Below are 24156 nucleotides of genomic sequence, written 5' to 3'. Positions count from 1 at the left end.
ATTTTTAATCAAAACTTGAATGCTCAAACCAAACACTTTTATACTGTAGGTGAAATAATATGGGCAAAAACTGCAAAGAAAAATCAAAAACCAAAATACTTTAGCAGAGGAAGAGGTGTTAGTGGAGCCAGCAGGGGGCGCTCACCCTGCGGTCCAGGTGGGTCCTAATGCCCCAGTATAGTGACGAGGACACTATACTGTAAACAGGCGCCGTCCTTCGGATGAGATGTAAAACCGAGGTCCTGACTCTCTGTGGTCATTAAAAATCCCAGGGCGTTTCTCGAAAAGAGTAGGGGTGTAACCCTGGCGTCCTGGCCAAAATTTCCCTTTGGCCCTTACCAATCATGGCCTCCAAAAAATCCCCCTCTATGAATTGGCTTCATGACTCTGCTCTCCTCCCTACTGATAGCTAATGTGTGGGGAGCGTTCTGGCACACCATGGCTGCTGTCGCATCATCCAGGTGGGGCTACACATTGGTGGTGGTGGAGTATTATTATTATTATCTCGCATGGAGTTGTCAAGAAAGCACTTGCAGTAAGTGAGACTGCGAACATGAAGCAAAAGGTTTGGTGGTCAGACCCCACAAAATCGTTTTTTTCATTTTTGATAATTCTTTGCAGTTTTTGCTGCCATTTAGACTCCTCCACCCAGTTAGCATTTCCAAAATTTTATGTCAAATATTCTCCTTAAAAAACTGTGTATACGTATCTGGAAACCGACAAAACAGGATATTGCCAGAATCTGAAGCTGAGTTAAGAAAGTCTAAAGGTGTATGTCACGTAAGGTTTTAACTGAACTCTAGCTATATCAATTGTACAAGTTCCACTCATCCAATACAGGGTCGTGAGGGGGAGCCCGACCCTAACCTGGCAAACAATGGACGCAAGGAGGGATTCACCACAGATGGGATGCCAGTCTATAGCACTGCACACAGACAAGAGCACTCACACGCTCGCACCAGGGACAATCTTTATAGAAGCCCATTAACCTACAGTACCAGCATGTCTCTGGAAATGAGCACAGGGGGAACATACTCCTCCATGCAGACGAGACCCCACAAATTGAACCCGGGGCCCCAGCACTCTGAGGCAGCAATGTTAAACACTGCGCCACTGTGCTGCCCAATTATATCAGTTTCATGGCATAATTGCCAGTACAGCAGTAGGTCCAGATTCAGTTGTAACAGCAAATGGAATTGCATTATAATTACAGTAAATTAAGAGTTACACCAACATAAATGTAACCTATGTCATTCCTGAATTCTGTCTAGTTTACAGTTCCATCTACAGTAATTCAGAATCTCTTAACTTGACTCTATGTCCTGGTGAAAGGATGAATTCCAAAGAAATCATGCCTTAATTTCATATGCTACACTGAAGCTCCAAAAAGTATTAGAATAATTAAATGACATCTAGAGACATTTATAGGCCCTGCAAACCAACATAATGCAATCTAAAGATGAAATCAGCACTGTTAAGATCCTGTAAATACATTTAAGTAAAACCACAAGATTCGAGGGGATAACCTTATTAATGTACAGAGCAATACTTATGCCAAAGACCCTCACAGTCAAGACCTTTTCCCAAATGAAACCAATCATTAATTTACCAAAGATGTTATCAATCTGCAACCATTTTTAATTAAAGCAGAACATATTATCCTATCCAGCATCCACACAATGAGACAGAACAGCTGCTCTAAAAATAGATGGAAACTGGGTCATTTCCATCAGTTATAATGGCCTTTTAATCACCACCAGAAACTACATCCCATGCAAGTTAGACATTTAAATTAGATACGAAATGATAAAATTATGAAGAGTACATTATATCACACAATTCATCTTGAAATAATCTCTTTTGATTTCTTAGTAGCCTAGTATTTTCAATCATAACCAAGCATGCTGTCTGCACTGGCTTGAAAGGACACAGACATTGTAATTCTATATAATTTATAAAAAAATCTCTATTTCATTACACACTACACCACGCTTTTCAGTTTTATCACAGCCACTGCTCTCTGCTTAATGAAATTCCATATATATCTAGAAATTAGCCATGTTTGTAAAAAAAATCCTAATTTCAGAAAATGTCTATACTGTAAGTATCCATAAATAATTTCCAAGAAATGGAAAAGCTCATTTAAATATACTGTAGTGGTTAGATGATGAACAGGTCAATACAAGAGCATTTAGCTTTTCAGTGTGCTGCTTACCTGCATTTAAATGTTTCATTGTGGCTTCAGGCTCAGTATCCACAATGCAGAACCAGGCACAAAAAATCTAATAACAGACAAGTGGAAAGTTCCTGCAAGCTTCAATCTGGAGCTTACTGCTTTAGAGCTTTCTTCAAAAAAACGCTTCTTCAATTAAATGTGTTTTGTACAGTAAGAGTGTGAAAGCTGCAGAAAAGAACACTCAGAAATTCAAAATCGAAGAACGGTTCACCTTGACAGATAATCCAATTTTACTTAGCAAGCTCCAGCTGTGATTTAATTAGAGACCATTGAACTTCTTTGTAAGTCCTGATATAATCTTGATCTATGGCTAAAGTCAAACCTCATCACATTCTAGATGACTGGTTATTTGACAGCGATTGCTTTGTGCCTGGAAAAACAATGTCAAAATGTTTCTTGCTTAATCTCAGTGTTCTCGGATAATTCAGGAAAATACCACTTTGAAATTAACTCCTCTTTAGCCCATTTTCAGAAAAGTGGATGATTCTAAATCTAAAAAATTAACATACAGTAGATAGATGAATATTCATCAAAAGAAATCTTCAGTTTTATTACATACTACTAATAAGTACTACTCATGTTTACCATCATCTTGCCAACTGGTATCCACTAATATAGAAATTTAGAGAAGTGTGAAACCATTTTTATCAGTGCAGACACATTCTGCATATTCCATTTCAAATCTATTATAATCAATGCACACTACATCATATACAAATGGGAAATTGGCCCCTACCATAATGTTTTTAAAGTGTTTAATGCTTTAAGATGTTAGGAACCAGTGTGATGTAATGATCATAGCTCTGGACTCGTACTGTAGGTCTTGGGTTCAAATCCCCAGTGGGACCCTACTTTTATATCATGGAGCAAGGAGCTTTACTTCAGCAGCAGTATAAATGGGTACAAATTAAAGTTGCTTTAGATACAAGCATCAGCCAAACATGAATTAAAATATAATAACTCTACTGTACAGTATATACAGTACACTATATTACATTTGCGGTGTATACAGTATATTATTCACAATGAAGCATTCATATATTAAATATATTGACTACTAATTATATTCACTAATTACACCGATTAATTATATTTTAATCTACTAAAACACTACTAGTCTGTAATTTTTGAAACTTTGTATTGAAACTTTATATGAACATGTGGATCTTATTTACATCATGGATAACTAAAATCCTAAAGTTTCTTTGCTACTTAAATATGATTTTACACTTCTTTTTTGCAAGATGGCTTATATCCCATATTAAAGAGATGTTTCTATTTTATCTAAAAATGCCATATATAAAGTCTATTTCCCCTGGTCATCAGATCAGTAGTCTCTTGTTTTGGTACACAAAGTAGCAATGTAAACACACTAACTGAAATTGTGAAAGAAAACAAAATATCTTTGGAGACCTGACAACTTTCTGAAAATAATGTAATTACATTTTATTTTTCTATGTGCTGTAAATTATGCTGTTCAAGTTATTTTAGAATAAATAGTCAGGATGTCAATTTTATTTATTGTTTCAAAATAAAAAAACATCATGTACAGTAACTGGTACAGTGAGGCTGGTTAAATAATAATATTATTCTGTAATATTGAAATAGAAGAAAAAAGTGTCTTTAAACATTTATAGAAACAACATTAAACTAAATCACTTGAGGTTTTCTGTATTTTACTAGTATATCAACACAATTATTTTATAGAAATCAGATAAATATACTTTCTCAAAGCTGGTATGAAAATGTTAGAAGAAACAGTGACTGCTATTAAAGTCATTAATATATCATGAAGGGTGGACGTTACAAAATCTACAAGATTAAACATTAAAAACAAAAATAAATGTGTGACATTTAAAAATGTAGACCAAGATTAACAGGGCGTATAGTGTTTTTGTTGTTGTTGTTTTCTATTCTACAGGAGCTAAATGGCAAGATTTCTTCAGGTCTTTGAAAATAATTATTCCAGAAAGATTTCTCAGTGGAAGGCATGCTCCATTTAGCAAGATAGAGCTCAATAGGAACAGAGGCACGAAATTATTTATCGTGTGATTGTGTGCGATTCTATTTCAGAAGTGATGTGAGGTGCCACTGAGGACTACACAGCTGCGCTGATAGGCTGGTACAACAATTTCATTCCTTACTTCAACAGTATCACTTTGTCAGTCACGACAGTTGGAAATTGTTATATTACAGTTAAAGTATTCAGGGAATAGTTGGTGGTCCTTCCACAGATTCTACAAAAGGCAAATGGGAAAATCCAACAACAGGAAGCATTTTATCTTGAATTAAATTTAGTCTGAAACCCAGCAGTTCCTTCACATACAACTAACAAATAAGATTTATACCACAATAATATACCCCAAACCATTGAAACAAACTACTGCTGTGAACTTACAGGATAGACAAAGAATTAGTATCAACCAATATTCTTGGTCCTATGCAACAATTAGTCTTGTTATTTAAAGGGATAATTAAAAATAAAGCTCCAGAATGAATTCTAATGTTGTTCTTTTACAACATCATTGAAGCATAATTGTAAATTGCTATACCTATTTTCTAAATGGACTAAGATGATCAATGATTTTTTTTCTGTACTTTTCTACCAGAAAAGACCTGGTAAGGTTACTTCAGAGTTGAGAGGCTATGTGCAGAATTAGTCACATTGAAAAGGTATTGAGAAGGGTGTTTTTATTACTCTGGAAGCACTTTCTTTGGGAATGACCAGATTTAACGTTTTCAATGTTATTTCATTACCCTCTAACCTTTATGGCTGCCCCAATAAAATTCTAACCCACTGAGCTTTAAAAGCTCACAGTTTCCGAACACCTGTAAATGTGTCTGTATGGGAATTTATGCAGCACCTCTAATCTCAATATATCTATAAAATCCATTCACTGTAAAGTGGGTTAACAGCAGGTCAGCTGTTAAATCTTGACTACAATCGTAATCAGACAGAAAAGGGTCACTCCATCAACAAATAGGAGAGGAAAGTAAGCTAATATAATACATAAAAATGTCAAGCAAGGAGTTAGAATGTGCCAAGTTAATGCAAGTTAATTATATTCATTAAGAATTTTACATAAGGGATGCTTTGGACACAGTCTGGTGCTTTTCATGGCTGCTTGCAATTTCTGTTGAGCGGAATTCGACACTTATTGCCACTAACATCCAAGAGAACAAGTCACTGCCAGCATGTTTCTTCAGCAGGGAAGAAGCTTTTGTTCTATCACATATCTATACAAAGGTCACAGGCCACAGTTCATAGAAAACTTAATGCTGGAAATTCCAGAGAAAGTAATAACTGTTGCTCACACTCCAAGATACCCAATAAAAAAAGGTGATCCAGTGTCTAGACAGCTGTTGTGTTTGTAACACTAATAAGACCACCATACTTTTCACAGAAAAGTGCCTTACTTCAAAAGTCATGGCTTTCTTTTCCATTAAGTGATTCATCAGTGATTTTCTATATCCGGAGAACATTGACCATAAAAAGATAAAGTCCCTTTCTTATCTCTTCAACGTAGCATCTGCCTGTGTGCAAAGTCACTCTGTATTGTCAGTGGACCCCTCTCTAAGTCTGGAACTAGTCAAACATTTTAACAAAGGATGGAGTCAGAGCCCCCCAAAACGCACACACGCATACTACAGTATCTGCTCTTACTTTGACAGGATTCCAAAAAACAAAAGAAAAATTATCTACTTATTTAATATATTCACTACTGCTATTACTACAGAACACTCATTCCACTCATCAGGCATTTTCCTTGATCAAACATTGCCCCTTGACCATAGATACTTTTTGTGTGAAATACAAAATACAAATAGAACTGCAGCCTTTGTGTGCTCTGTCTGAAATTTGTCTGTCTTCCTGTGGATAATTAGATTTCCTGTCTTAGAATGGATAGCCATTCATGCTCACTTATTCCAAGATAGGTGATTGGTTATTTACTAGACAGATAACAAACAGCTGTCTCTTAGCAGTCTGCAGCAGTGACTTTTATTTTCTCCTTCTGAGTTGATCTGCCACACTGAATAAACATTAAAGGGCATAAAATATATTTTTTTCCTACAGATCCATCACAGCCTATATATAACTTTAAGAAAACAGGAATGAAAATTCTTAAAGACAGAATTGTGATTATCACATGCCATTTAAATGATCTTAAAAAGAAAACAAATGTTATGCCTAATCCTCTGCAATACTAAAAAAAACATTTAATCCTGCCAAATTTGGTTTAGTTTCTGTAATGAATTCTAAATAATGTTTCATATCATAGTAATGTTCACAATATATCCAGCACACCTCACTGTTAACACCAATAGCCAACCCACCAATAAAAACAATTAGCAGTGAGTCAAATTATTACTATACTCATGTGTAAAACAATATGTTTTAAGCTACACTCATGGTTTTTATTAATATTTTTAACAGTGAGAAATTATTTGACAATTGAACTATTCTTTCCATATTTGGTTAAACAAATACTGAAAGACAGAATACAGGATACTCAAACTTTGACATTCACAAGTACATGTAGTGTGTTTGAATACAACTATAAATATTCATTCATTTTCTATAGCTTCATTTTTCAGTTTAACTCTCTAGCACAGCTGTATACAAATCCAGTCCTAGAAAGTTACATTATTATCCACAGGAGTTGAAAATATAGGGTACCTGTACTACAAAGTGACCTGGTAGATTTTGTATCCTTTAGAAATAAAAGTGTACTCTCCTACTTCATCACTTTATATGGCTCTCACAGATTAAGAACTTTTCAGAGTAATACTAGTATTTTGCAATAAGACTGTACATTGCATGAATGGATAAGCATGCTGCATTTATCTGTATTCCAGAAAGAAAAAAAATGGTGTGTATAAATTATCTAGAATAAACTGTGAGAAACTATTGAAGACTAGAATTTATTTTTTAATCATGTGAAAATGTGCTACATTAAATAAAAAAATCTATTATTATTGAAATACTGTATATTGATATGGTTCAGTGGAATCATACGGTAAGCTGGACAACAAGAATTGCTAGAGTTGAGGCTTATCTAGCTTTTCCATGGTAATGCAATAGGTTCTGATTACAGACTGAATTTGGGTCCATTTCCCTCATTAAAGGGAAATATGGGATCCCATATCTAGGTGACAAACAGCTAACTAGAACATTATGTGGACATGAAGATGACTCCTGCTTTTAGCTCTGGGAGAGACATTGGAATGGATATGCTCTTTAGAGTGAGAATGATGCTCAATGAGTACTTCTGATTAATACTCCTTCAGTGATGTTTACACACCTATTCTTCTTACAGACAAATAAGTTTGTTTCCAGTGATACCGAATTAGAGTGATTCATGAGCAAAAGTTATTAAAAACATTAAAATGAGAGAAAAGGGACATTTTTTAATCAGAAAATGAAGGAATCCTAATAGGACACAACCAGCTGTGGAAAGCAATTTTTTTTTATATTTTCTCAGTGAACTCTTCAAATGACTTTTGGCTGCCAATAATAATTATCTAACTAAATTTTATTCCCAATAATGCAGGGTGTCCAATGATAAATGAGCAATTATCAAACCATCTGTTGTCTCCCTGCTTGTTTTCAGCCACTGTGAAACCTGAGGCAATTCTGCTCACGTAACACAGCCCACACAGCTGTGTTACCTACTCAAGGAATTCTCCGTGGAGCTGATACTGTAAGTGCGAACAACCTTAAAACCGCACGTAATGTGAAGGAACAGCTAAACTATGTGAATGTGCCACAAGACCAGAAAAGCTCTCACCAGGACATACTGCACCTCTTGCTAGGAATTACACCATTCATTCTGTTACTATGGTCACCATTTGCTAGGTAGTATTAAATGATGTTCAGACACCATTTCTATTTTTTCTTAATTTGTAGTGGCTATTTTTCCTCTTTTAAACACAATATGTGATTGATTTTACCTCCTTTGTCTTTCAAGCAACAGCTCTGGACACAGTAAAATTCTACATAAAGCTGTGTGATTGAATTCACAGTTTTTGAGTTATAGTACCAAACAGGTAATTAGTATTTGTGTAGATTTCATTCATTCATTAAAATAGGAAAGAATATTTTCTTAATTAAAGGCTCCGCATTAGTAAAAGTACAGGGCTTTTCACATTAAAACATACTTCTCATCAACAACTAACCATAGTGACAATTTTGTATGCAGTCCACAGACACAGTCTAAATTAATTCCACTTTCACCTTTTCAGGATTTAAACGTAATGCTCATTTTAAAAAATAAGGATCTCGGTGACACAGTTTTCAAATGTGCTTCTAATTTCTATTCTACAGTTTAAATGCCAGGGTTGTTTTCTTTTTAAGACCCATAGGAAGAAAAGAACAATAAAAATGTTAGACAAGAAAGGAGACCATTAAGCCATCTTCCTGATTTAAATGTTAGCAGCTTATTGATTTGAGGAATTATTCTAGCCTTTTCTTGTCAATGTATTTAAAATAGTGAAACCAATGAATACTAACCAACGAGACTGGGTAGTTTGTTTCAACTTTCTGTGTAAATTAAAGACTGTAATCTTCTCCCTTAAATGCTGTTCCTGGTCATTTCAAATTGTACCAATACGTCTGTGTTTCATTGTTGTGCATAAGTGATCTATTAGTGTAGGTTAACCTCATCAAACGTATGACAAAAACATTTATTCCACATACAAATCTGTATAGTATATTGTTGTAAAATCTTACATAAATAGGTTTCTTTTGGTGTTCATTATAGTGTCTTGCTAAAGTATTGATTGCTTTCCAATGATGTTCCATTTTGCTTTTTTTAGTAAAATTAGCCACTGTCAACTTGATTGTTTAAACTGAACACATTTATGAGTGAAATAAAAAACTTAAATTTGTTTGATGCAATTATTCGCCCTCCTGAGTCAAAATTTGGTGGAAGCTCCGTTGGCAGCAATTACAGCTGCACGTCTTTTTGGGGAAGTCACTTATTATTTTTTTTATTAAATGTAAAATATACATAAATGAATCAGGGGGACAGATCTATTTGTATACAGAAAAATGAAGTATTGAATTCTATCCTCATAAAAATGGATAAACAAAAGACAATCCAATAAAGTCCATTCCTGTAACAACTGATTGTGGCAGGTGAAATTCGTTAATGTATGAAGCGAATTTTCATTCAAAGAAACACCACACTTTTATTAGATATTGATTTTTATTGTGAAGTACGGTAATTCTTAGATTTGGAAAAGTTTAAGTACAAACATGGAGTACAAAAATAGATTCTAACTATGGATTTTGCGATTGATTTGTGACTTATATCAGGCTGGAATAAATTGATTCTATCTCATCTCAAAGTGTGCTTCTCGTCTGATATAAAATTTAAGCCATACATTACACAACAGAGTGCATGGTCCCGTCTTTTCAAGACAGAGAATTCTTACAACTGCCATCAAATACATGTTATTGCACCATAGCCCCAATTAAAGGAAAACACGAGTCTGATCCTGCAGGAAAAAAATGGGATATTGCTACAAAGCATGTTATAAAGGTAAGAGGGTATAATGTAACTGGGAACTGACCAAACTGCTTTCTTTATGGTTATTAGTCTTAAATCACATTGCAAATTAAATCTTTCTGAGATCATTATTACAATTATCTAATCAAAGCTTCTGCTAGGTACACAAGGCCATAGTAAAATATGTAATAGGTTTATTCCATGCTGAAAAAAGAGAAGAAAGAGAACACAACGTTTCGGCCGTGGAGCCTTCTTCAGGTGTGAGAGAGACAGGGCAGTAGGCAAAGGTAAAGTAGCGGGAGAACAAAGGTTGGGAGGGAGGAGGAGTGAGAGGCGGAAGCAGGGGACAGAAAGAGAGGCCAATCAAGAGGTGTGAAGGCAGAATGGGTGCAGAGAGGTGTGAAATGAAACTTCCAATGAATGGAGAAAATTTAAAAGAACAGTAATCTGTCGTTAAGGGAAGGGAGAATGTGTGATCCTAGCTGCAGAATAATTTTAGTTTCGGTGGTCTTTCTGATGTATGAGTTTGGAAAACCGTCTTTGAGAACACAGATGGAGAGATTAGAGTGGTCGTGGCCGTCAGAGGTGAAATGAGAAACAATGGGCTTGGAGAGATCTTTAATCTTCACAGCCTACGCATGCTGACGCAGCTACCCACCTGAACTACATAGTAAAATATTACACATTTTATTAAAGAGTAAAGTATACAGATTTCCCTGTCAACATGTACAGTATAGAGTGATGAAAAATCATCTTATGGACCATATTATGTGACAGAATATGGGACATGTTTATAGAAGGGACTATATTTCGGACCAAGAGTTTTGAAAAGTCCCCACCCACATTAACCCTGTTTGCTAAAGTCTGTAATTTCCTACATTCTATTCCAAAGAGGAAATTACATTGTCAGCTAAAAAAGGGGTAATACTGATTAGCTGGACTACTGTGTGATGAGGATCAGTTGTGAGTGATTAGCTTGCTTCTCGACGTATAAAACTGGCAAACAGTGTTTCGTCATTTGTTAGGAATCTACTGTTTTGTTGCTAAAACAAAACTTAGAAACAAAGGTTTGAAAGTTGAAAGCAACTTAGACACAACACAGGTAGAGCCAGGTTAAGTTATTGTTGACTTCAGTAGAATCTGGAGATTTATCCAATGCTGGAAGTCTAATAGTAAACTAATTACAAACAACTAAACTCACAATTCTTTTTTTCTGCTCCTGAAGGGAAGGCACAACTGAAAAATTTTGATCAGTGGTGACATGGTACCACAAACTGACATAATACAGGTATACTAATAAATCACCTGAACAAGGATTATTTCTTTTGGTCAGAACCTATAGAAGATGTTTCAATAATACTGTATGTATGTTTTATCTTTTTAATTTGCGTTTGGAAATTAGCATGAGAAAATGCAATGTTATGTTTTTGTATTTTTTTTAATCTACATAAAAATTAAATACTTAAAAAATTCTGACTTAAAATTAAAATGGAACAAAAGTGAACCTTTAATTAAAGCTTGGAATGAACTCTTCCTGGTGGTTCAGAGAAGGGCAAAGATGTGCTTGTCTATAAAGCCTGAATGTTTTGCACAGAAATGTTTTTCTCTGTTAGCTTTCTCAGAAATGGCATGGTTCTTCTTAGTTACCATTTTCTATACTTAGCTGAATTTATGAACAAGTCACCTCTTTCCATACACAGCGGTCAAAAGTTCAAATCACTGTATTCTGGACAATTCCTGATAGTCAGTGTCTGAGGCTATATTTCAAAACTAGAATATGACCCTGCATCTACACTGGTACACAAGTACCATGTAATGGCTTCTGAGTGAAATGGAGGATACACCAAGACATGCATTTCTGCTAATAAAGTCTGGTTTTGCACTGCAGGAAAGAAATTTAGCACTATATCTTGTTATACCAACCTTACCAGGGTATCATTTAAATGGTTCAATTTATGACAAAGGAGCTACTGTCTGTTATCTACAGTATTTATTATTACCTATGAACAACCAAGTCACTTTCAGTGTTTTATAGAAGTAAAAAAGGGAAGCAACATCTTTCATCCCCATTTGACTGTTTTTGTAATACATATAGTCCTTGCAGATCTCAATTTAGGAAAACTTTAATGATTGAGGTATTTCAATACAGCTTCTATTCAAAAGGCATTCTAAGACACTGTGTTGCAATATGTCTGGCATGTCTACAGTTCTCAGTTAGATGTATATTATAAACTGAAAGGCACAACAAGTGCCATAGCGTGCAGTTATAGCATAATCAAGCTGGTATTCAAGTTTTTATTCTCTTCTATTGATCACTTGTGCTTTTCAGGCTGTGAAACTGTGAGAGACCAGTTATTGACATTAGTATGAAAAATACTTCCATTAACCATATAGCAGGTGGCATGTTTGAAGAAAAGCAATGCAAAAATAAAAATGAAAGATGTGTTTAACACACATGACCCACAATTGAATAATTCCTTTAAAAATTCCAAGTCTGAAATGCTTCTTAAATCAATTTGCTTTAAAACTGTTACTTTGTGTTGTAAAATTGAATTTGTCTGATTTTGCTAAATTCTTATGCTTTCAATTCTTCACGTACATTTTAGATCTCCCATTCACTTTGTTGCTTTGAAATGAAGAGGATGTTCAGCAATAGACTGATTCATCCAAGGTGCGACAGGGAGCGCTACAGGAGGTCATTCTTGCCTTCTGCCATAAGACTGTACAACGCATCCACCTTGCGTCTGGGCAGAGGCAACATTGACAGTGACCTGTTTCTGGACTGAGCAGTAAACTGCTACGTCTGTTCTTTTTCTTTTCCCGTTTAAAACCGTTTTTGTGCAGTATATGCCAGGGACCTGTGCAATACATTTATATTTATAGTCATATTGTGCAATACGACTTTTTTGTGAACTGTTCTGTTCTGGTTTGTTCTTTGAGTGTTCTGGACTGTGCGTAACTCTTCTTAGTGCACTTCTCACTGTACTGATTGTATTGTATGTATTGTATTAGTATTATTGTATCATTCGTTACACTGTGTCTGTGTTAAGCTGCTGTTGCACTACAATTTCCCTCACAGGATCAATAAAGTATCTATCTATCTTTACATGTCACACATACTGCATGTAGCATAACCAACACAGAAATCACTCTAAAATATGTTTGCACAGCTGTATTATTACTGTGATCTTTAAAAATGTCTTGATTAAGATTCCATGTTCACTTCAGATGGGAATGGCCACAAATTATATCAGAAATTCACAGAAAATACCGTGAGGTTAAAAGCAGGGATGAATTTAACATTCTTTCATCACAGTTATCTGTACTGTATCTAAGGAAAGCAATGTATCACATTTGCAAACAGAAAACTGCACAGCCTGAAGCCCAGAAGGTAGGGGTTCATCTGAAAGCTGTCAGAGAGGCTGATAAATTTATAAACAGATCAAAATATTACCCACATTCCAGGGAACAGACGGGACAAATTGCTGAAGCTTGGCACCTCATTTTCAAGCCTGGGGGTGTTAATGAAATGCGGAAAGCACTCAAGAAGAATTTATTTTGTCCACTATGGGACTTGGATAAAATTCCTCTATTTTCCAACCCCCCCAACCTACCCTCATATGTTCTCATCTGTACCTCAGCAATTTGCCAGTAGTTTGTCCCCCTTCCACAGGTATTGTACTGACCAAGCTTCAGAAAGCAGGTAAACACAGTGTTCAATCTAGTGTATTGGATAATACTCATAAGTATTCAATACCTGATGACAATAAACTTACAGTCATTCATGTAGGCCAGTCAATCAGTACAATTTACAATGTATGCTTATCTTTGCCATTCATTTGTTATCTGTTATTCAGCTATTCTTCACTAGTACCTACAGGAAAATCTAGAAAGCCACAATTATCTATCCTATGTCCACCCTGCTGTGGACTCACAAACAGTTGGAGTGAAGCATGGCAGAAATGTTTCAGAAACAATCATAGATAGATCAGACTTTATTGATCCCAAAGGGAAATTGATGAATCATGATGTTGATTATAACATGAATTGTTCCATTATGGCATCTAGACTCTGCAAAATGTGCGCTCATACTTTAAGGTTGATCCAAATCCCACCCATTAATTGACTTAATTGACTTAATGAAAAATGTTTTCACCTCTCTGCCTGATGCACTGTGTAATAGGGGTACAGGTGCTTAATGGCTGCTGATCGAGAGGGTCTCATCCTGTATTCAATGTGCTTTGGGATCCTTTGGAATGAAAAGGCGCTAAACAAATGCGAGTAATTACTGATGTTGGTGATGATGTTATTGTTATAATTATTCAAATAGAACTCCATTCCACCAAAAAAATATTCAAGTATTTCTCAGCTGACAATAACATTGGCCCTGTTCTATCAACAATTATAAGAAAATGTAAATGTTCAAGAATTTGAACATTATACCCCAAAATCTTTTGACTTGTGTTTTTATCAGACAAATGAAGACCAGTAACCATGTGTTCTAGTAACACCATGTTCGAATTTGCGGATCAAAGTTATATTCAGTCTTAAATCTATTACCTAGAATGAGACAAGTTCATATTATGGTGAGCCCTATAGAGATAATGATTTTCAAAAGCTTTGTTACATCTGGTGGCTTTTTTATAACTACTATTTAGTTACAGATTAATAAAGGGTTGATATCAACCGAGTATAAAAATTGATTATACCAAAATCCCATTGAGAAAAGAGGGCAATATCTTGGATGCTCCTAGTAAGAGATGAGTATTCTTTTACACAAGGGCTGTACTGTATGTCTAAGTAGTACAAAGCATTTTCTGAAAATCGATAGTTGTGTCAAAAACTGCACTGCTTCAACATAATGGGTTTATTTTCATGCAATTTAAGTCACAAGATAGGTACTTAATTTCAATTATACAGACCACTGGAACCAAGTACCATGTCAGGAACAATTCCGTAAGTCTTTTCAGAATTCAAAGTCTAACATTCCTCACCAGAAATGTAAGGTCTGAAGGTATTTGTCAATTAGGTCAACTGGCTTCTCTAAAATGAAGCCCTAAGATTTTCTTTTTTAACTCAGCATTTCATTTGATATATACTGTACAGTACTTCAATTTGCTTTATTTCATGGAGAAAATGAAATGCCTACACCACTGCAGAGTGAATAATTGGAAGAGTAAGTGAGGCATCTAACATAAAAAATGTGAATGGAAAACATCTCGTCTTAAAGAACCGTTTTGTTTTATGTAGTACCTATATTTATGAGGAGCAAAATTTAGAATAAGGCTCACCGACACTGAATTCTTTCCTTAAGTGTATATTGGCAGATTATCTATTACATACAGACAAGACGCAAATCATGTCTTAATCACTGAGATCCCACTGAACTGTAAACACATTGCAATGACTGTCTGACTAGTGATTAACGGATGTCCCTGTTGAAACTAACCAGTTGCCGAAAGGGATAAACAGGTAGAGCAACATGTAAAACTGAGGTGTTGCTTAAAGTTAGCACAGTATTTACCTAAAGAACTCCATGAAGGAAAATCCATAACCGTGTTGCTCAGCAATTCCAGCACACACCACATTTGCAGAGGCCCCAATTAGTGTACCATTTCCTGAAAAAAAAAACACAGTTCATTGAACATTACCGTCAACTTAAGTTAGCAAAAATGATAAAAAGCAATCATTTTACATGTCGCTGCTACATAATCTCAATTTTGGCAAGCCTTGTTTGATGCATTTTTAACACATGTAAACATGTATAATAAATTTGTAGATAACATTACACAATTCTGCATAATAAAATTATATCAGAGAGTTCATACTTTTTAGATATGATTACATCCCAAAATAAAGTCAAATGATCTTGTAACCATTAAACATTTCCAGTTAACCATAAGGAAATATGGAATGCGATTAAAATGCCTTTTTTTTTTGCTGTCAGAATTGCAAATATTAATGGCCAGTAAACACTTCAGCAGAATCACTTCAGTTGTACTGATTGCTAATCAAATTTTTTAAAAAGAGCAATCACTCTTTTTGTGCATTTAGGCCTAATGAGGTGCAATATAAAATTGTTAGAGAGAAAATAGCTGAAGTTATTCAAAGATCAGTTCCGATTGCAAAGCCACCCGAGAAAATAACACCTTACACCAGAGCCCTTTCAGTTTTATGTAATCTTTTGTATTAAGACAAATTGTATGTCTTAAATTATATGGAGAATTCTTGCCTAATGTGAATGCATCAGAAAAAGCTTTCTTAATTGCAGAATTTCAATTGCAAAAAGACCTAAATTACAGGAAGACCAAATTAATCAGAGCACAAGCACTTCAGGCCACCACTGGAAGTCTGAAAAGGAATTCTCAGTGTGCACCCATTTATTGAAAGCAGCAATACTCATAATGTCAGTTTACACAGGTTTTCATTCAGTAATAATTGCCCCTCATGCCAACAGAATTGCTCATAACACAGTCTTATGAGGTTTTCTGGTTAAAAAGAATTCTGTCAACTTTTGAACCTAAAAGCCTAGCCAGGTGGATGCCTGCAGGCAACATAACTCGATATCATTTCTGCTAAACAGATGTCATTCTCCAGTATGCCCCGCAGAAGAAGCTGGGGTAGGGAAAGAAACACAATCAGCAATGACAATCATGTCTTCAATCAATAAGAAGCTGTCAGAGTGTAGTGATTAGGCTAAATTGTAACAATAAGTTTTTTTTCTGCCTACACAGATACCAATATGCTACCACACACCTCTACCCTATCATCCCTATCATTTAGGATATCTGCTTATTTTTTAGACACCGAATACTGCACATACCCATCCCTCCATTTTCATACTGCTTTAATCAATACAGGGTTGCAGGGGAGAAAACAGGATACAACCTGGACAGGACATTAGTCCATCACAGGGCACAAACACGCACACACTCACACCAGGATGAGTTTTTCCAGAAGCCAGTTAACCTTCCAATATGTCTCTGAACTGTGGGGGGAAACCAGATCACCCAGAGGAACTCCACACAAACGTGGAGAAGACATGCTGTACACAGATTACACCCCAGTAATCGAACCCAGGACCCCAGGACAGTGAGGCGGCAGTGCTAACCACTATGGCACCATACTGCAAATACACCATACTGTTAAAATGCTATTGCCACCCTAATTTCCTTAAGTGGAACAATAATTATTACCCGCTGTTATCAACTATTGCTTCAATATCTGGTAGAGAATTGTCAAACTGTATTATGAGGGAGGGTAATGAGAAAGCTAAGGTTCCCGCTGAGGTAAGTATAGAAAGTCGTACCTAACTTCCATCCTTAACACAAAGTCATGCTGCAAGTTATTTATCCCTTCTTAAGAGATAAATAAAAAATACTAACCTACAGACTTATCATCTAGTCAGCTACTCTGGTTTTATTAGTATAGAAGGACTGAGAGTATATGGCTCCATCCTGGATGAGATGCTTATCAATTGCAGGGTTATATACAGTACAGCACTGCAGGTACCATGTACAGTACTACAGTATATCCAACTGGATGAACTGGAGCACGAAGGGATAAATACCTTCGTAAAGCATACAACAGCAGTGTTCGCACCAGGGACAAGAGTTTGACCTGCTTCTTTTTTTGTAGTAATGTCTCAAAATAAATGCACCCTTCAGTCATTAATTAATCTAGGAAAAATTCCAATTTTATAACTTTCAAACTCTTTAATATACCACGTCTTGGTCTCATAAAATGAATGTTTAATTGGACACATTTGGGAATGTGTCAGTCTTTTGTCATTTTACATAAAGAGCACCTAGCTTTTCTCGAATCAGAAAAGGTACACTGTGATCGCTGAGAATGACAAAATATGAAAAGAGTTTATATTATTTTGGAGGGTTGAAAAAAACCTTAATCAGAAAACATTCAAGAAGTTTCAATTCATTCACCTCTTTTTTGTGTTTTGGTATTTTTACCATTTTTTTGGACAGTCCCTGAGTTACTTTTTTGCAAGGACCTCATTAATCATCTTTACAATGTCAGAAGCTGGAGAGGGACTAAAGAAAAATGAGTGATAAAAGTGAAAACAGTACAAAAGAAAATAGGAACAACATCAAATGGACACATTGATCCCTGTGGGCTAACTTACTGTATTTAAGTTAGACAAGGCTACTAAGTGGGTGTTAACATCATTGAAATAAGTCTTATTTTTTAATTAAAGAGAAATGTTCTGAAAAGATGATTTGCGGATCTTCTACTGTAGTCTGGCCATAGTGCAAATAGTGTTTCTCATTGTTTGCATTCCGTTTCTATCTCACGTACTGGACTGTACATTTCACACCAGAAAAAAACATCACGTAGTACAACTCAGATAATTGAAAAAACGGGTTTACAATATGGATTTTTAACAATAGGCTTGAAATAAACAACATGTTTTATTTTGGTTCCTAAGAGCCTGTCATTTTCCAGCTGTTGGGTTGCCGTGTTTCTCTGACAGCACTTCAATACAAACCTCTTATCTGAGAGACTCTGATCAGTGAATTAATAATATTGACAATCCCAAATGCCACAGATAACTATTTCTTTACTTGGATTATATGAAATAAATTCAAGACATTTAGATGCGAATCATTTTCACAGGCAGGATCACCTTGCAAAGTATACTGTATATAGTAATTAAAAACACATTAACATTAATGAAACAAAACTAATACATCCATCCATTTTTGAATCTCTTCTTCCAATATAGGGCCACAGTAGAACCAGAGCCTATCTTCTCAGCAACCAATGGGTGCAATGCTGAATACACTTTGTGTAAACCCTAATGACAGTGCCACCATGACGTCTTACAACTAATTTCTTAAAAAAGGTCATATGAAATCCCATTTATAGAACACTGGTGTTGTTAGAAATTGGCTGCACACATATTTCATTTGAATGAGCAATGCAGGTGGGGACAAATGCAAGAGCAATGCATCAGAGCTCAAATGCTCTTTTGGCAGGCTTACTTACAGTATATGCAAATTCATACTAGAAGCTCGACAAATAATACTGTATATCTAGAGTTATAATCCTTAGAGTATGATGTTACACATGTAGGCAACTCAACAACACAGTTGTTGCATCACAAATAGAATCAGAATCACAGTGTCACTTACCTCCAAGGCAAGCCCCCATTGCTAGTGCAAAAATGAGAGGCTTCACTGGTAAGTTCACATCAGCATCTTGACTAAGATTAAGGAGCACTGGAATCTGAACAGAAAAATGAAATAACTGTGAATATCTTCAATGGATTGATAAACGGCTCACAACAATATGCCACATAAAAAAAAAACATTTCTTTCTTTGTTAGATGCAGTTTACAAAACCAGTGTTACAGAAATCTGATTTTGAATCTGAAACATTTCCAAAGAGATCAAATAATATATGAATCGGGGAAAACCTTAAATGCATCATGGCCAGCATGGTTACTTGCAATAATACATTTATTTGAATTCTATTTTGAGGTGAACATTGATTCTTTTTTCAAGAAAGGGTAACAGTGTCCTTTTTTCTTAAGGAAGCTAAAACATTTTATGGTTGATAATTCATAATCAAGAATAATAATTGATAACAAATGTTGGTAATGTTTTTTCAGTCTTTTATTGAATCCTTTTTTTAAAAAACTTTTTTTTTTACTTTTACCCTGATTTGCTGGTTTGGAAATCTAAATCTGAGGAGAAATAACAAATAGGGGTGTATTGTAAAACTGCCAGAAAGTTGGGTTTTGTATAAAGCGTATTCTATTCTAGAGGACCCTTCACACTTTGTTTAAAGAATTCCAAATGTTAACACAGATACAGATTTCCCAATTAAAAAACAAATAGGTTTAAGTTGTCATTTATACTGTATCGGTGCCCATAACCTTGCTTAAAGTGGAATTGCAATTCTATTTTTATATTTTGGGATTAGAAAGAAACTACATTGATTAGCCCATTTCAAACCACATTGAAAGTAAAATGTACATAGTAACCCGTAAAACCTCCAATTTACATCACAAAATAGATGAAATTTCCCGGTGTGCGCAGTGCTACATTCTGCAATTCAGAATGAGGCAACAAAACTTCCACTGAGGTGAAGCAGCCCTATTACAATATAAACAAGCAGGCTTATGAATTCATCATTTTTAATCCAATAGAAATATTGCTCTCGACTTCGAGATGGCGTTTCTGACAAATCTAACTTGCTCGTTAACTCTGCATGCAGACCACGTTGGAACATTACTGCGGTGAAATGTCTGCTGCACAAGCTGTATTCGTTCGCTCGCACGTCACATTACATTAGTCATTGCAGTGGCTAGTGAGTGGGAAGGTCCTTTCATGTCGCAATTCGTGGGGATGCGAGTTTGATTTTGTGAATCGTGAGTTCATGTGAACTCTTGCTTCCGCCTGTGGGGTTTTCAACAACATGGGAATTATCCAGTATTTTTACAAAGTTCATGATTTTGTGTTTAATTCAGAATTTGTCAAGTTGTGCGATACGGTCAATTAATTTATTTTCTTACAGAGACATAATAACCAGTCTGACAAATTGGGACTGCAGCTCCCCTTTAACAAATGGTTCTCTTGTGTATGTACTGTACACTGTATGCGTTTTGTTTGCAGCTGTAAAACAAATTGCCCCTCTCTTCACCATCCACATTGCATTAATTATCTGGGATTCCTTTAAGTTCTGTGCATTAACTGAATACTAAACATCTTCTACAGTATACAATATGTGTAGTATTATACAATCTTTATTAGGGAATAAAAAAATGATGAAAGCTCAGTGTTTTGCATACACTACTGTTTCAAATTCTTGTGCGGTCACTCCTTGCAATGTATAGTCCTAAATCCATTGTGAATGATAATATAATTTAAATAAAAAACAGTCATTCCTTGACTTCAAGTTACTGTATCTATCCAAAGAGAAGCTATAGAAACACTAAAGACCTTCAGCTCCTGGATAGAACTCTGTAATACTGACAGCCTGAGATAAATCGGGCTTTATTTGAAACGTCCAAAACGTGAAGAATACTGTATAATTGAAAGAAGCAACTGAAATGGGTGAAAATAAAACTACTGCCTGCATCCCTACAATGTCTTGGATTGCACAGCTGACTCTTCCTTTTACTAAAAGCAAAACTGAACGAATGGACAGATCCTGTACAGCTATGATGCACCTATTTCACAAAGGGCCCTTTGATTTCCCAGGTTTTTAACATCTAGTAGAACAAATGACTTTTCACTTAAATGTGCTCACCTTTTTGAAGGTGTATTAATCAGTGCCTTTATAGTGACGTAATTTTATTTTTTAAAAAAACTTTACATATAATTGATTTGTGGTAGAGATGGTGAAATATAAAACTGTGAATGGAAGAGGAGAGGTTTATTCCATCTTTTGGTGTTTTCTAAATTAAATGGCACTTTAGACATATAAGCGGTTATACATATCTTTAGTAATCCTTCATGCTGACAAGGACAAATTGGGAGGCTTGACACATACTAACAAAAGCGCTACAGATAACATAGGTATAAGAATGGTTCACCTAAAGGTATAGGTCATGCTTCACCTACTGTCCAGGGGGCATAATGTAGTTTGTATAACACTGACTTAACTGTCTTCACAATGCTACACCAACAACCGACAGACATGTCAAAGCCATAGTGAAATGGGCAAGGAATGTTTGGGAATGACAAGCTTATTCACAATCAGTGCTTCAGTCATGCAGGCACGGTGAATATTCTTGCCATTTTGTCATACCTAGTCTATTGGAAGTACTTATTATACTGGTAATTCACCCTTTTTCTCTGGGTATCTCATATAGGCGGAGCGATAGCTCTGGGTCGGAGAGGTGGTTCTGTGGCTAAGGATCTGCACCTGTGGCTGGAAGGTTGCCAGTTCAAGTCCCACAGATGGCAGAGGAATCCTACTCCACTGGGCCCCTGAGCAAGGCCCTTAACCCCAACTGCTGCAGGGGTGCTGTACAATGGCTGACCCTGTGTCTCAGAGAGCAAGCTGGGTTATGTGGAAAGATGAATTCCTAATGCAAGAAATTGTATAGGGCTAATAAAAGTGATGTTATGTTAGATCATGACTATATTCAATAAAGGGGGGCAGGTGATCTGGAGCCTATCCAGTAGGATATACCCTGGATGGGGCACCAGTAGGAATATCTTTCTTTTTCTTAAAACGTTAAAATACGTTTCATTAAATGCAGTCATTTTCTGAATGAAACGTAGAAGGCGTAGAGTGACTTCTGTACGAGAACAAATAATAGGTTTATTCCATGCTGAAAAGAAAAGCAAGGAAACAACATTTCAGCTGTAGAGCCTTCTTCGTGTTCCACACCCGGTGAAAGCTCCACAGTCAAAACATTGTGTTTCCTTTCTTCTCTTTTCAGCATGGAATAAACCTATTATTTGTTCCTTTGCAGCCTACGCACGCTGACACAGCTACCCACCTGAACTATAACTACTATACGTACTACTCCTGGCTTGCTTTGCCTTGTCAATGGAATTTGGTCTGAGCTCATTAAATGAAAGATTGTGATAATTTTTTCTAAAGTTATTTCTCACTGTCAAGCACATAATTCACTGTAGTTTATGGAAGCACAAACAGCGTGCGAGAAACACAGCACTTATGCTTTATAATCTTTCATGGCAGCCTGATTACAAATGAACCATTATTTGTTCAGAATGTGATACTTTATATCTGATTTAGAGCATGTCACATTTCATAGCTGCAAATTTCCGATAACACAGACTGCATGACCACAGTTTGCACTGTAAATGTGTCTCTGGTTATATTGTTGTATCATATTATGTACAGTCCATATGCTTGCAAAAGATGGTTTGAAAGGGAATGTAATTACTTTCAGAAGTTTGCAGAGAAAGGCATTATCAAAATGATTTTGCACCAGATTATCATAACAGTGCTTGGAAGTATAAGTGTGTGTGTGGAGGGGGCTGTGATAAAAAACCGAGGATCAGGACTTTCTGTCCCCAAACACCCAAAATTAAACTTTAAATATTTAAACATTTAAACATGTTAAGTTATAGGAGTTACGGTTGCATTTTTTTATATAAGGAGAATATGGAGAGTAGGGGAGTATTTCAATGTTAAAAGCAATAATAATGATTATGATAGCAGTGATTATTATTATTATTATTATTATTATTATTATTATTATTATAATTAATTACCAATGCAAAAAAATGCTAATTATTGAGTAAGGCATACATGGCTATTTAACTTGAAAAGCTGCTGTGCACCGGCACCAGTCCCTAGAGCAATCCTGACCAGTCCCGCAGACCACGCAGACAGAGACAGTGAGGCATAGCTGGAATGGATGATTTCCATATTTTTACTTTCATTGTTTTAAGCCCCGGCAGTCCCCAAATCAGGAGGACATTGGGGATTCATGGTACAAAAGAGGTTCAGAAACACTGTTTAGAACAGTATCTGCAACTTTCCTTAGACCTAATTACTGTAGCTTCTTTCTGTGGTGCTGGCGAACTTCAGGAAATGCCTATCAGGGAAGTGGTAGTGGTACAGTTAGAGAGTCAATGAGGGTGGGGGATAATTCATATCTGAAATTTCAGTTTTTAAAAATGATTCCTGGTACGGATCTGGACACCCCGGAGTTTATTTGTGATAGTACATGGTGCAAGGCCGGGCTACATCCTGGACAGGATAGAACTTCCATAGCAGAGTGCGTGCACACATAACACACACCACAAACAATGTCCATTTACTGAACAGGTACTAGTTAACCTAGTCAGATGTGATCCTGACTCTGAAGGAGCTGTGAGGCCACAGTAAGAGGATAGTTAAGTTATTTTACCAATATTATGAAATTAGTTCTGAACTCACTGATAAAACCCTGCACACTTGCCAGCTACAGGAAATCTAAAACTATGCAACTTGCTTTTTATTGGGAATAATCTGAAATCTGCGAATTATGAAAAATTAGCTGCTCTTCATGTCCTGCTCACACTACTCACTGTACTGTTTTGCCTTATTTGTAGCTGCAAAACACAGGTGGCAAGTACTGAAATCCAGTGTTCACAAGCCTGTGAATCTAATTGAACTAAAAGTCAAGGGAGTTGTTAACTGAATTTTTTTTCTTCTCATTGATATGTTGTTCATTTTCTTTATATCCCTTGCTGGAAATGTGAGGTATCTTTTGTTTTGCTCTTTTGTATCAATTAAAAAGAACAGTAACCCGAGTCAATAGCACTTTTTAATTTCAATGGGCTCTGTAATCAAAGTATTTTCCACTAATTTAGTGTTAGCGTTGTTGTTTTTTTTCTGAAGGCTATGAACATCCATATAATCCATTAAACTAATTAAAAGGTACTTAATTACAAGCAGCAGTTAATACAATAAACAGAATAA

At 35.8% G+C, this 24156-nt stretch overlaps 1 protein-coding gene across 5 annotated transcripts in view; it reads right to left on the bottom strand.

Moving 5' to 3' along the window:
* oca2 (oculocutaneous albinism II) overlaps positions 1-24156 on the bottom strand; it is a 125175-nt gene that overhangs the window by 12117 nt on the left and 88902 nt on the right. For all 5 annotated transcript variants that reach the window (XM_015364460.2, XM_069179025.1, XM_069179026.1 and 2 more), the window contains 2 exons: positions 18897-18990; positions 15272-15365 (listed from right to left, as the gene is read on the bottom strand). In XM_015364460.2, coding sequence (XP_015219946.1) covers positions 15272-15365; positions 18897-18990 — 188 coding nt within the window. The remainder of the gene's footprint in view (positions 1-15271; positions 15366-18896; positions 18991-24156) is intronic.

The sequence above is a fragment of the Lepisosteus oculatus genome, chromosome 15, assembly GCF_040954835.1.
Source record: "Lepisosteus oculatus isolate fLepOcu1 chromosome 15, fLepOcu1.hap2, whole genome shotgun sequence".
NCBI classification, from domain to species: Eukaryota; Metazoa; Chordata; class Actinopteri; order Semionotiformes; family Lepisosteidae; genus Lepisosteus; species Lepisosteus oculatus.
Note: the sequence above shows the minus strand (reverse complement) of the source record. Positions and strands in the feature narration are given on the sequence as shown.